Here is a 14094-nt window from a genome sequence, read left to right on the forward strand (position 1 = left end):
TATGAGGCAGATACTATGATTATTCCCTTGTTATAGATGAGGAAACTGATGCATAGAGAGATTAAGCAATGTGCCCAAACTGGTAAGTGTGGCTCAGGGAGTTGGACCCCAGCAGTCAGATTCCAGAGCTGGAACTTAATCAATGGACATATTCAGAAGAAATAAGCTCTCATCAATTCTCTTTGCAAGGTAGGCTTATCCCAAACAATAGATAATCCAGAAATTATTTCTCTTTGTCTTTGGAATGCATGCTCTGCTTTCTGGGGCAGTATTTCCACCTTGTTACTTGCATTTTTTGCCGTTGGGTTCGAAGATGAGATCAGGTATTCCTTGAGCAGCTAGCTCCCTGTGGCAGTGGGCAGTCTTCATACAAGATTGGGCTCAGTGGAATAATCCATTAACAGACAACCCCAATGAGACTTTTCTACCAGACATGCCCTCATAGTAAGAAACTAGTAAAAACCTCCCCCAGAGAACTGAAAGCGTTCAGTTGTCACAGCGGTTGCTCCAACATTCACCCAGGGTTGGGCAAGAAGCCCAGGGCTGGACAGCTTTGGGGAGCCTCTGTGAAGGGTCCAACAAGGGTCTTTGGGAAACGCATTTCTAGCCAGTTTTTATTTGGCCCAGCGCATTGATCCGCCCCTGTTTAACCATCACTTGGTAGCCTAGAGAAACTTTTTTGCTGTTAAGGCTCGAAATATGAAACAGTTTATTCTAAATGACCTCCACTAAGTAAAGGAACTTTAAGAATCTTAAAAAATGAAAAATCCTGAGGATCATATAGAAGAAAATCATCTTGAACATTTAAGATATGGGTTTGAGTGATATTTTCAATACATCCTGCCCCCCAAATCCTTTCTTTCCATTGTTTAACTTCAGAGAAGACTACAAGGGAGCAGTGGCAGTTTGGATATATTTTTGCTGGGCTTGACTGAGGTTCTGCTATCACTTTTGCTATCTCACTCCCAAACTTCAGGTCGTTTAAGGTTTCTGCCCGAAAAAAAATAAAATAAAATAAAACAAACACATTGATCTCTCCCTCTTCCCTGCCACATCTCTTTATGGCTTCCAGTGCCCTCCCCACATCACCTCTAGGATACAGACATTCCAGTAAAGGCCCTGGGACAGGATGTGATTGGGCCCTCTCTGTGACCTTGCATAGCATCTAGCAGAAACCACTTATTCCATTAGCACTGTTCTCTCTGGAAAGCAGTTCTAGTTCTTGCTGTTTCCAGAAGCCTCCTCTTGCCCATGTGCCAGTTGTATGGTACAAGAACCAAAGAGACAGTAAACATCAGATCAAAACTTCAGTGCAGAGCGTAGGGAGAAAGCCTGTTGTGTACACGGTTTCCTCTCTTTTCCCTCTCAGCTTTACTGAGATATAATTGACATATAACATTGCTTACGGTGTACAACGTCATGATTTGATATCTGTATATACTGCAAAATGATTACCACAATAATGTTAGTTAACACATCCATCACCCCATGTAATTACATTTTTTTTGTTTTAAGAACTTTTAAGATCCACTCTCTGATCAACTTTCACATATACAATACAGGATTGTTAACTGTAGTCACCTTGCTGTACATTACACCCTGTGAACTTATTTATCTTGTAACTGGAAGTTTGTTTCCTTTGACCACCTTCACCCATTTCTCTGCCACCTCCCCTGCCCCCCAACCCCTGGCAGCCACCAATTTATAATCTGTCTCTGTGAGTTTGATGATTTTTTTAGATTCCACAAATATGTGAGGTCATTCAGTATTTGTCTTTCTCTGTCTGATGTGTTTTACTTAGGATAATGCCTCCAAGGTCCACCCATGTTGTCAAAATGGCGGGATTTCCTTCTTTTTTTATGGCAAGTAGTATTCCGTTGTGCGCGTATACTTCACTTTCTTTATCCATTCATGTGTCGATGGACACTTAGGTTGTTTCCATGCCTTGGCCTTTGTAAAGAACATTGCAATGAACATAGGAGTGTAGAAATCTCTTTGAGATAGTGATTTCATTTTCTTCAGGCACAAACCCAGAAGAGGAAGTGCTGGATCGTATGTTAGTTTTATTTTTAATTTTTTTGAGGAACCTCTATACTCTTTTCCACAGGGCTGCACCAATTTACACTCCCAGTAACAGTGCACAACAGGCCCCTTTCTCTGTTCCACATTCTCACCAAAACTTGTTGTTTCTTGACTTTTTGATAGTAGCCATTCTGGCAGGTGGGAGGTGATCTCTCACTGTTGTTTCGATTTGCATTTCCCTGATGACTAGTGATGTTGAGCGTGGTTTCATGTACCTGTTGGTGATTTGAATATCTTTGGAAAAATGTCTATCCAGGTTCTTTACTCATTTTTAATCGTATTTTTTGCTGTTGATTTGTAGGAGTTCCTTATATGTTTTGGATATTAATTCCTTATCAGATAGGTGGTTTGCAAATATTTTCTCCCATTCTGTAGGTTGCCCTTTGATTTTGTTGATGATTTTCGTGGGTTGTTTTATTTTTTTTTTCTGTGCAGAAGCTTTTTAGTTTGATGTAGTCCTGCTTGTCTAGTTTTGCTTTTGTTGCTTATGCTTTTCATGTCATATCCAAAGAGTCATTGCCAGTGCTTTATTCTTAGAAGGACTTTCTAATAGGTTAGTACCTCTTCCTTATCTCTAAATTGCCTCTTACTTCTGAGTTGTATGTTATCATTTCAGTATAATCTTAGGACCAAAAATATTGTTCTTTTTTCATTAGTTGACTGATTATTTTTATTTTTTTATACTAAAAAGGCACATATTCAAAGAGTGAAATAGTTCTATTGGGTTTATTATACTCCTCCCCAAAATACCTCTACTGTATTTCTTCTGTTTCAGAAGTAACCCCTTTCACATCTTTTAGCTGATTATCTGATATATATGTCCATGTTGTTCAGTAAGATGCAGGACTGTTCAGGGTTGATCTTCCCACTCTGGCAGGTGAGGATTTAGCTCTCTCCATGCCCTCGTAACACACATACCCCCTTCCCCAAATCCCATCGTCCCGATGTAATAAATTTCATAACCTTGATTAGATCAATGTTCTTCACATCATTATATCTATGTTCTTAGAAGCTGAGTCTTGTACAGCTTTGATTATGTTATTGTTTCTGTACATGTTAGTTTTTCATGGCGTTAATCATTGTTTTATTGTTTGTTTTTCCTATTTGCTTAGTATTTACCAACCCCAGAGGTGTTGAAAGTTGTTTCAATCTTCTAAGGTGCTCGAATACATCAAGTTGCCTATCAATTTCCTCCTGAAGCAGTCTTTCCCAGGGTCCTGGAATCTGCTGAAGAGCTGGGTTACCCTCTCTGCTGGGCGCATAGTTGACGCCTGGGATCACCCTTCTCCATTAGTCTACAGATTCCCTGTGCTTCTCTCTTGTATTGGCTTGTCTGCCTTCCTCTTGGTTTACTATATCTTTGTGAAGCATATTTTACATACTTAAGTAGCTTCCAGAGAATAGGATACGTGGGAGGTGAATTTTTTGTGAAACTGCATGTCTGAAAATGTCCTTATTATATGTTGATTTTTTTCCTTCTTTTTGGAAGCTTGTGGAATCTTGTCTTTGTCCCTAGGGTTCTAAATTTCAAAATGAAGTATCTTGATGTGGATTGATTTGTATCTAGTGTCCTGGGTTATGTGCCCTTTCAATCTGGAAACTCATGGCCCCTTAAATTTGAGGAAATCTTCTCAAATTTTTTAACTGATGATTTTTTTTCCCTTTCTCTTTTCTCTGTTGTCTTTTTCTGGAGCTTCTATTACTTGGATATTGGGCCTGCGGAACTGGTTTCTATTTTTCCCTCTTTTTTTTTTTTTTCTTCTTTCGCTACTTTTTGGGAGATTTCCTCAGCTTTCCATTCCATCTCACACCTTTATTGAATTTTTCTTTTCTTCTATCGTGGTTTTAATTCTCTTTACTTTGGAATGCTCCTTTTTTATATTATACTCTTCTTATTTCAGCACTGCAATACTTAGCAGTGTATACTTAGTGGGTATATGTTTGGTGTTCTTTGAAGTTTTCTTCTCCTCACAACACCACTGACCTTCAAGTTGCTCGTTTTCATCTCTGTTTCACGTCAGAGGCTTTCTAGATGTCCTGGAGGTGCTTGATTTGTCTGTAGGCATTCAGGAGTAGGGACTAAAATACTGACCGGAAGCTCTGTGCCCACGTAGGGCTTCTCAGCTGTGAGCTAGCTTCACCATAGGCTGATCATAGGACACCTCCAACTTAAGTCTCCTTAGTTGCCTTCTCTTGGGCTGTTCAGCTTTTTCATTCCTCTGCCTGGAGGGTAAAAGACTGATTGCCTGCACTCTGGGAACCAAATGAGAAGCTGGCTGGTGGTCTCAGCATCTGATATGCGTATGTTCATCTAATCCCATTCATTTGCCTTCAACTGTGCCAGTTTCCTCCCTTCTTCCCCACCCCCACCCACAGCCGCCCCCAGTCTAGAGGCCTTCTCTCTTACTCTCTATAGAAAACAAATCTCCAGTTATTTGCTGGGGTGTTGTGGGGGGCAGTGTGCGGGGGAGCTAGCACAGGTGTGTGGAGTAGGGGAGTCCATCTGGGGATCTAAGCCCTTCTTAGATGGTCATTCAGCCAGGCCTGCTTAGTTTTGTGCTTCTTCCACCCCCAGCTTTCTGGGGTTTCTAGAGGATAAAATGAGGTGGCTCTTGTCTTTCTCCGTTGCCAACTCAGGATTCAGATCGGCTGCGTCTTTAGCCCTGCCTCCATCCGCATGGTAGCTTCCAGTATTTTGCAGCTCCTGTCTCCTATTTTATTCTCCCTGTTCTTCTTGGTGTATGGATTTTTTTTTTTTAAATCCTTTTACGGGGTGCCTGTCTGGCTCAGTCATTGGAGTGTGCGACTCTTGATCTTGACATTGTGAGTTTGAGCCCCATGTTGGGTGTAGAGATTACTTAAAAATTTTAAAAATCTTAAAAAAAAAAAATCCTTTTACTGTCCTTTAATTGGGCTTTGAGAGGAAGCAAAAGTAGCTTCATGTGTTCAGTCTTCCATTTTTACCTGAAAGCCTCACCATTGCTATTTATCGAATGCCCAGTGTCTGAAGTTTTTAAAAGGAAAATTCAATGGCCCACGGTAAACACTGCAAAGTGTACATCACAGAAAGCATGACCAGACCACAGCCCTTTGATTAAGAGAATTTTGTTAGTCAAGATTTTTCTTTTAAACCGAGGCTGTTCCAAAGATTTAGTTCCTCACCCACAACTCCTTTCCTCTTCTTTCATCTCCAGCCTCCCCTCAACCTCTCATCGTGTTCAGTCCAAACTGAAGGTCTTCATGGAGCAACCATGGGGCGGCATCAGGTTGCAGGGAATGAGGTAGTTAAGGGAAGGTAGAAAAACGAGGGAGGTGGGCTCAGTGCAGCGTGTCCTGCTGAGTCCATGTCATGCTTTTATTAGGTCTGCTGTGACTGTCTCTACCCTCTTCTTACTGGCTGGGGATCAGAGCAGCTGTTCTCTTTAAAGCTGTGGCTTTCTTTCAAGCTGAGTAGAAGCTACACACATCACCGGATTGGCTCCAACATCACTGGATTTAGTTGTCTCTTTAAAGAGGAGTGTGCCTTTAGCTTCTTAGAGTGGCCGTTCTGACTCCAGAAGCAGGATGAACTTACAAACAGGTTTGGGAGCATGGCTGCCTCTGTGATGGGTTTCCAGTAGTTCTGAGTGTGCCCTTCTATATTCTTTCATCAAATATCTCCTCCAGTGACTTCCAAACTTCATGTCCTATCATACTTATTCAAACTTGATATCATAGTTTTTCTTTATGTTTAAGCCTTTGTTTTCTATTTAAATTTTTTTCTTAAGATTTTATTTTATTTTGGGGTGCCTGGGTGACTCAGTCGGTTAAGCATCTGACTTTGGCTTAGGTCATGAATCTCACGGTTCATGGTTTGAGCCCCTCATCGGGCTCTGTGCTGACAGCTCAGAGCCTGGAGCCTGCTTCAGGTTCTGTGTCTCCCTCTCTCTCTCTCAAAAATAAACAAACATAAAAAAAAAGATTGTATTATTATTTTTTTAATGTTTATTTATTTCTGAGACAGAGACAGAGCACGAGCAGGGGAGGGACAGAGAGAGAGGGAGACACAGAATCAGAAGCAGGCTCCAGGCTCTGAGCTGTCAGCACAGAGCCCGACATGTGGCTCGAACTCACAAACCGTGAGATCGTGACCTGAGCCGAAGTCGGTCGCTCAACTGACTGAGCCACCCAGGCACCCCAAGATTTTATGTTAAGTATATTTTGAGAGAGAACGGGCGCGTGCAAGTGGGAGGAGGGGCAGAGAGAGAGAGAGAGAGAGCTCTGCTGTTAGCACAGAGCCCGATGCAGGGCTTTATCCCACAAGCCATGAGATCATGATACAAGCCAAAATCAAGAGTTGGACATTTAACTGACTGAGCCACCCAGCTGGTCCAGATTTTATTTTTAAGTAATCTTTACACCCAACGTGGGGCTTGAACTTACAACCCCAAGATCAAGAGTTCTGTGCTCCACTGACTGAGTCAACCAGGTGCCCCTAAAATTTTGTTTCTTTGGATCTAAGTTGGTAGTTTCAGGGGATAATAAATAATGACCCCTCTAGCTTTTGGAGTTTCAAATGAGTTGAGAGACAGAGAAGACAAGCATAGGGAGATCGAAATCTAACCTTTATTATTGATTTTTACAGGTAAAAAAACACTTTGAAAAATGTCATGTTAGGTCTACTGGCCAATGTGGGCATGTTAACTATTTGACTCTGAATTTGACATCTTATCCACTCACTGATCATATTGGACAATCACAGGCCACTCCATGAGTGTATGGCCCTCTAAAACTTTTAACAAGAATGACAAAGGGGCGCCTGGGTGGCTCAATTGGTTAAGTGTCCGACTTCGGCTCAGGTCATGATCTCACGGTCTGTGAGTTCGAGCCCCACGTCGGGCTCTGTGCTGACAGCTCAGAGCCTGGAGCCCGTTTCAGATTCTGTGTCTCCCTCTCTCTCTGCCCCTCCCTGTTCATGCTCTGTCTCTCTCTGTCTCAAAAATAAATAAACGTTAAAAAAAATACATTTACTTTAAAAAAAGAATGACAAGAATAGCTCCTGCAAAAGAATTAGTATGGGGCTGAAAGAGAGACTAGGGCTATTTGAGTAATGGAAGTTCCCTACATGGAACATGAGGAAAGGAGAAGTGTGTTCCATAACAAGAGGTGATATGAATTCTCCTTAAGCACATCATCAATTTATAGCAGATGCTCAGGAAAAAAAAAAAATACTGTATTAGATCAGGTTGTAGGGTGCATTCAGATATCAGAAACAGTGAAAGCATTTTCCCATCGTAGAAGTAAGAAGTATAGTGTTATAAACTATCAGTCATTTGTTTTTTTTGTAAACACCTTCACTATGTTTTGGCCTAAGTGGAACACACACCCTTGGCTGGGGTGGGGAGCCTCAGCTGAAATTCCAGGCCTGTTACAAACTAGCTGGGAGTCCTTGGCTCCCCTGAAACTCTCTAGGCCTGGTTTTCATCTGCTCCTTAAGGAATGGGGGAGGAGCCCAATACCTGTACAGATAAAAAGGATAAGGGATAAACCTAAGCTTCCAGAGCTAATTAGTTTCAGAGTTGGGACTAAAACCCAGGTATCTTCCTTCCCTGGTCTCTCCATTCTCTACCATATCCATTTTAGATGGACTTAAATTGAATTTAGACAAAATAGTTTAGCAGCACAGTAGTGATCATTCATGTGTTCATTTCTTCATCTATGTATTCAGCAGAGCATCTTTTTTTTATGCCAAACACTGCTCTAGGCAATATGTATGAACAAAAGATGTTCTTGTTTCTATAGCAGCATACAGCCTGTGCCCTTTATGTGTTTGTAGCCCTTACGTGACCATCTCAAGTGCCACCCTTTATTTATAGCCTCACTTGAAGTGCTTCAAACTGATCCCTGGTCTTTAAGGAGATACAAACTTCCTTAGCTGCCCTGAAACCGTCATCCCTCTAGGCTCTGCCTGAGAACTGCAGTGATGCCCCTTGAGTAGATATGACCCATCTCCAGGAGTAGCTCATGCCATCTTATCACACAAATTCTTTAAGTGCCTAAAGCGAAAAGGTACAGAGTGACGTCCAGAACCATTCATTGGCCTCATTACGGATTTTCTCCTTCTGTTTATAGGGTGCTCAAGCTGGCATTACTATGTAACCATGCCAATGCCGGCCTCCACCTTCACAATCGCAGTGGGATCCTGGACAGAAATGAAGCCAGAGACCTGCTCATCCAATGATCTGGCAGCAGAGAGATCTCTGTCACCTTCCGAGGCTGACTTCAGGTTCGTATTTGGGAACTTGCTGAAAAACAAACACTTAAGGGAGCAGTATGATGCATTTATTCCAAGCACTGGGAATGTGAGTCATCCCTGCTGAGAAACTAAACCAAAATATGATTAATCAAAGCAGGAAAACCCTACTGGGAGGGAAAGGGAGTTGAGAGGCAGAAATGTGGGCATATTGTTTATGCAGAAAGAAAGAAAAGAAAAGAAGTATATATGAAATCCTCTGTGAAGTCAGGTGAAATATTTTTATGTGTTTGGTTAAGTCAACAGAATCCTCAGATTCAATGCCTTCCCTCCTTCTACACTTTTTAATTTTGGTTTTCAATGCCAATTTGGTCAAAAACACAATAAAGAGGAGTTGCTTGTCTGCTGGATTACTTCGTAGGCCACTCTACTGTTTTCGTTCCAAGGACTGCTGTTAGCAGTGCGTTTGTAGGGGTGGCCCTCCATCAGTGGGGCTTGTCAGTCTACTTTGGAGCACAGGACACAAGGTAGCTTGTCACAAGGTCATGGTTACAAGTAACCTCCTGGGTTAGGACTCCATTAACTTGAGTAGTGATTCCTTCTTTTTCAAAGTGGACCAGAGAAAATCAGTTTAAAGTGTTTAAAAATCAGCATAGGCCATTGGATATTCACTTGCAGCTTCCCCAGACCTTCAACTGTTTCTAGCTTTGAGAACCAAAAGGGAGGAAGGGAATGGACATAGGAGGTACGAAGTGTCCAAATTGTGCATTATTGCATCATGCTTCATTCCTGGGACTTGTACACCCAGCTTAGTTTAACCACTTTTCCTGTTTATACACAGTCACTATGTCCAGTACCTTCTGGTAGAGAAAGCCCAGAGTAAACCAACCAAGATACGCTTTTAGTGCAAATTCCCTTGTGTTGGTTGTGTTTTGCCATGTTGTTTTCACTCTTACTGCAGTGGTTGCAGTGGTGGTTGGTACTGTTAGGACATAAAGCCATTGAGCCCTCTCCTATGACAAGCATGTCTTACCACTTGCATTTTGCTTTTTGGAGGAATAGAAGGGATTTCCACTTCCTGCTTAGTAACTTGCCTATTTTGGACTAGTCTTCCCTGAGCTATACACAGTATCCTAGATTGCTTATTGGATTTTACTTATGCACTCTTGGGAAGAGGAGAGTTGTGGATAGAAGTGACACATATTACTTTCACGTGGGAATACTTACTTGCACGTGAGACCCTTTCCTGCCACTGAGCTCAGAGTAGGCCAATGTGGCCTACTCTGTTTTGGGTGGCAAAATTTCTGCATAGGGAGGACAGGTGCTCTAGAGAGTTAGTGCGATCCTCAGTGGACTTGTTAGGAACAAGAAATAAACTTTTTTCTGTTGTTAAGCTACTGAAACACTGAGGATGTTTGTTATTGCAACATACCCTAGCCTATCCCAAAATGATAGAGAAGTCATTGGATGCTTGAAATCAGGAAAAGTCTTGACTTAAATGTCATCTTGATTAGTCCTGAGGATAAGCCTATAAGATAGATAGGCTTTATTATCTCCATTTTATAGATAAAGGTATTGAGGTTTTAGACAGCAATATGTCCGTGTTCATATCTCTACTGAGTTACAACACCTGGATTCCCATCTGGGCTTGATCCCCTATAGAAGTGATTCAGAATCTTTCCTGGGGAGTTTTAAAAACTGTGTATAATGTCCATGCCTTACTTGGAGTCTGATCCACCTTCCCACCTGGAGAGTCACTGCCATGTCTGAGTCACTCTTATTGATTGGAATGAGTCGCCTTAGAACGGAAGACAGAAATTGAGAATTCTGCCTTTGAGCATGAGGGTGCTGTCCCTACTGGTTGGGTAGGTTTCCTGGGGCAAAGCTGTACTGTGCTTCTCTGTAGAATAAAGACTGCTTGGGGTTGTCAAATTCTTCATGATGAAGAAGCACTGTGCTCTTCACCTACAGCCTCAGGGCTGCTTGACTGTTAGAGGAGGTGTGCAGTTGAAAACCGTGCGCTGTAGTGCAAGGCAAAGAAAGACATTTGTTATTTTTTCCTTCTAGCCATATTCCCAGGGATACGAGGTTGGGGAGTGGGCAGGACCACTTCTTATGTGCTCTTTCTACTGCCCATAGCAACAGAGATGGCTTTTCACTTTGTGCCCGTAATTGTGAAGGAGGAAGCCATGGCCATTTCCATTGGGCATTCTGGGAAGAGATGGCATCTGAAATTCCCGTTGGGGTTCAGGGGAAGGGGATGTTGTCCTTTAGAGTTTACAGCCAGCTGAGACACCATAGAAGGAGAGCACAGTAAAGGTTTTGTTACTGACAGAAGCTGGACTTGGGAATACTCAGGTATACAGTCACAGTGGGCTTTCTAATACTCCATTTCCAAACTAGACAAACTTACCCGTCCAGTTACCTGCCTACCTGGACTGCTTCTGGCCTCCACAACACAGATACACGCAGCCTGCCTCTTGGCCAAAAAGTACACCGTCTGTGGGCAAGCAGATAGGAAAAGAGGCAGCCCAGAGTGGCCAAGCCAATCAGAGCAGCTGGAGAGAGGTCAGAGGTGCCACTCCAGGGGAGCATGTCCTTGTGTGGAGAGACCTGAGGAACGGAGTCCTTCCCACACTCCCTTCCATGTCTGACATGCTATGACTAAGTTTTCCCTTCATTTATCACTGTGCTTGTCTATCAAAAATGTACTGCTGATAAAATAATAGCTTGCATTTGCTTAATCCTTCCCTGGCTGCGTGCTTCATGTGTGCTGTCTTTAGTCATCAGAGGGTAGCTTTGTGTTTTTATCCATTAAATCTCTGGCTCCATGCTACGTTTGCCAACAAAGGTACTCTGAAGTGCCAACTGCAACAGTGTTTTCGGTTATGTTCACATCTGGTCCCCTTGCTTTCCCCACCCCCCTCTTCTACTTCAAACCTTCCCAAGACCACCAGTTCAATGCACGTAAATGTAACTTTTATAGGGGCCTTATATACCACAGGCTTTCATTTACCTAAAGTGTTCATCTGGGTCCCAGAAATTTGGCCAAAGTATTGGTCACTGAACTTTTGATCACTGTTCATGTGGGCTAAATTATAGGAAGAACATTCCCTCTTCCAACTCAATTCCACACGTGCTCCAGCCCACTCTGGGTGAGCATTTTCATAAATACGTTAATTAGAAGGCACTTAGGTAAACCATTGAAAGTTTTATTAATTTTCTTCGGCTGCAATATAACCTTCTCTGGCCACAGAGGAATCTTTTTATTATGTTTAACCTCTGGAGGCCTTTGTTAAAGCATTGTCTTCACTTTGGGCCCATACAGTTTAAGCATGACACGGAAACTTGGATAAAGTCCAGAGGAACTCAGGAAAAATGATTAAAAGCGTGGAAAATAGGCACCACAAAGAAAAGGCATTGAGGTTGCTCATCCTAAAGAAGGGAAAGCTTGGGTGGGGGCAGGGGGGAAGCAGTTTTCTTTAGAGTTGTGGGTCTGTGGAAAGTTGCCTTGTGAACCTAGCAGAGTGAGGCCCTATTTCTGTGTCTTTGGAAGGCTAGGAAAGAACGAATGATATATAAATCATAGGGGAAAATGCCAATTTCCAGTACACGCTTTGCTGTAGAGAAGCCTTTCCAAATCTTCTTGGCTTGGTTTGATTTCTCCAGCTCTAGCTCCCTGGTATATTTCAGCTTTCTGGCTTTTATTGTACATCCTGCATTTTGCTTTGCATTATACGAGAATTCCCCTAGGAAATGCATCCAGCTTTCAGATACGACTGCATCACTGCGTATGTATTGTCATCATTGCCAACAGCTCACTGGTGGCTGGTGGTGGCATTTTGAACACTTGTGATCTTTACGGTATGAAAGCATCTACTCTGCTTGCTAAAATATGTTAATAAATTGTCCAAACATCTTAGAGTGTCGTTGTATGTACCAGAATTTTAAATTTTTTCTTCCATTAAAACTGTAAACTCTTCAAAGGTAGGGTCAGAAATTTATTCCTATGTGTATACGTGGCACACCTTTGGGGTGCCTCGAGTAGAGCAAGAATGCAGGAAATCATTACTAAATGATTGAGTTGAACTGTCAAAAAAGGACCTGCATCCCTAAGGGAAATTTTGGTGATTCCTTTTGAGCCTATGACAGGGAAATGTCTTTGTCAGCTAGTTTCCATACATCTCATTCTGGAAACAAGAGGAGGACCAGAGGAGAACCTCTGTAGGCAGTGTCCAATCTTGTGATTCTGAATAAAACCTGGTCACTCTTCTTCCTTGAAAGACCTCATGTGAAATGATTTCAGCCTAGGAATCGCAGGAGAGGGAACCAGTGGTCTGGTTCCCATCATTTATCAACCTAACATTTATTTCACCAGTTCTTCCCACTCTTGGCAATATTAATGGGCAATATCGACAAGGAGGAACAGGAAACCAGAGAACCACAGAGCAGCTGAGCTCAGCTTCTAGAAAAATCTAGGATCCAAATTTACTCAAGAAGATTAACGGAGTATGTGGGGAAGGAAGGTCGGGAGGGAGGAGCTTGTGATGACTCACGATGTGATGAAAAGAACAGTTCTTATTCCTCAGGAATGCTGTGTGGATTAATTGGGATAATGCACATGAAGTGTTCAGAACAGTTCTTGGCACACAGTGAATGTTCAATAGCAGTTGTGGTAGGAGTTATTGTTTACTATTCTTAATTCTCATCAGTATGGATTATTTATAAATAACAATCAAGCATTATTATTAATCTTTAACTATTAAAATGTTTACCCTGATTATGAGCCTGGGCACAGGGAATAGCTATTTACAAATGCTTGACTTGTTGATGATACTAAGAGTGGGTTGGAGCAGGCACAGCTATAGAAATGAACGGTCGAAGGTGAGTGTGAGAAGAAGCATCTTTGAGTTCATACTGCTTTCATAGAGGACTATTCATGACTTCATAAACGTACAATATGAAGAGGGGCGAGGGCCTCATGTGGAGAGTTGTCAGAGAATCACAGTACCAGAAGAAACCTTGGAAGCCATGTTTTTTGTTTGTTTTTAACGAAAGTATAATTAACATAAAACAAAGTGCACAGATTTTAAGTCTGAGTTTTTGCCAATTGTTTACACCCTAAACTAATAGAGGACGTTCCAGCATCCAGTAGTTCCCTCACCTCCTTTCCAGTCAGTTCCTCCCCTCCCCCTGCAGCCATTTTCATGAGACCACATTAGAGACGAGAAAGGAGCCCTGGGCACTGAGTTGCTTGCCTCACATCACAGTTAGCCCGTGTGAGAACAGCCACTGAAGCCCAGCTTTCCTGATCCCAACGTTGGAACTTATGTGTGGCCTTCCCTGATGCCACGTACATTTTTATTGGGAGAGCCTTAATAGTCTCATTTATCTATAGGTTGATTACCTTAAAGTCCTGCATTTTCTCCCAGGCTTTGATTATTAAAAAATGGTGCTAATACACACAACTGGAATAACCTTCATTCCCCCTGGCTAGTGCCATTCATGTCCAGAGAGAATTTAACTCACTTTTTCTCTTCAACAAGTTGACTTTTTTTGATACCTCAAATTATTTTCTGATCTTTCTTGGCTGCAGGAAATAGTCTGGCCCCGTGGTATGTGTCTAGATAGGCCAGTGGAATGCCTCGTTGCGAAATTGTGCTTTGACACATAGAATTTAAACTTATGCCCCACATTTGTACTGAAGATGCCTCCGCACCTCCAGTTTCTCTATTATTTAATGTGCTCTGAAAGTTTTTCAGGAAGTGTAAGCTTTAATT

General features: G+C 42.2%; 1 protein-coding gene across 11 annotated transcripts in view; it reads left to right on the forward strand.

Moving 5' to 3' along the window:
* Positions 1-14094, forward strand: part of LOC122204446 (aminopeptidase O (putative)) — a 342257-nt gene that overhangs the window by 63448 nt on the left and 264715 nt on the right. For all 11 annotated transcript variants that reach the window (XR_006195667.1, XR_006195669.1, XR_006195668.1 and 8 more), the window contains exon 4: positions 8194-8347. Coding sequence is in view for 8 of the 11 variants with exons in the window: in XM_042911920.1 (XP_042767854.1) it covers positions 8194-8347 (154 nt within the window). In the remaining 3 variants the exon portion in view is untranslated. The remainder of the gene's footprint in view (positions 1-8193; positions 8348-14094) is intronic.

This window comes from Panthera leo, chromosome D4, assembly GCF_018350215.1.
Source record: "Panthera leo isolate Ple1 chromosome D4, P.leo_Ple1_pat1.1, whole genome shotgun sequence".
In the NCBI taxonomy this organism is placed as follows: domain Eukaryota; kingdom Metazoa; phylum Chordata; class Mammalia; order Carnivora; family Felidae; genus Panthera; species Panthera leo.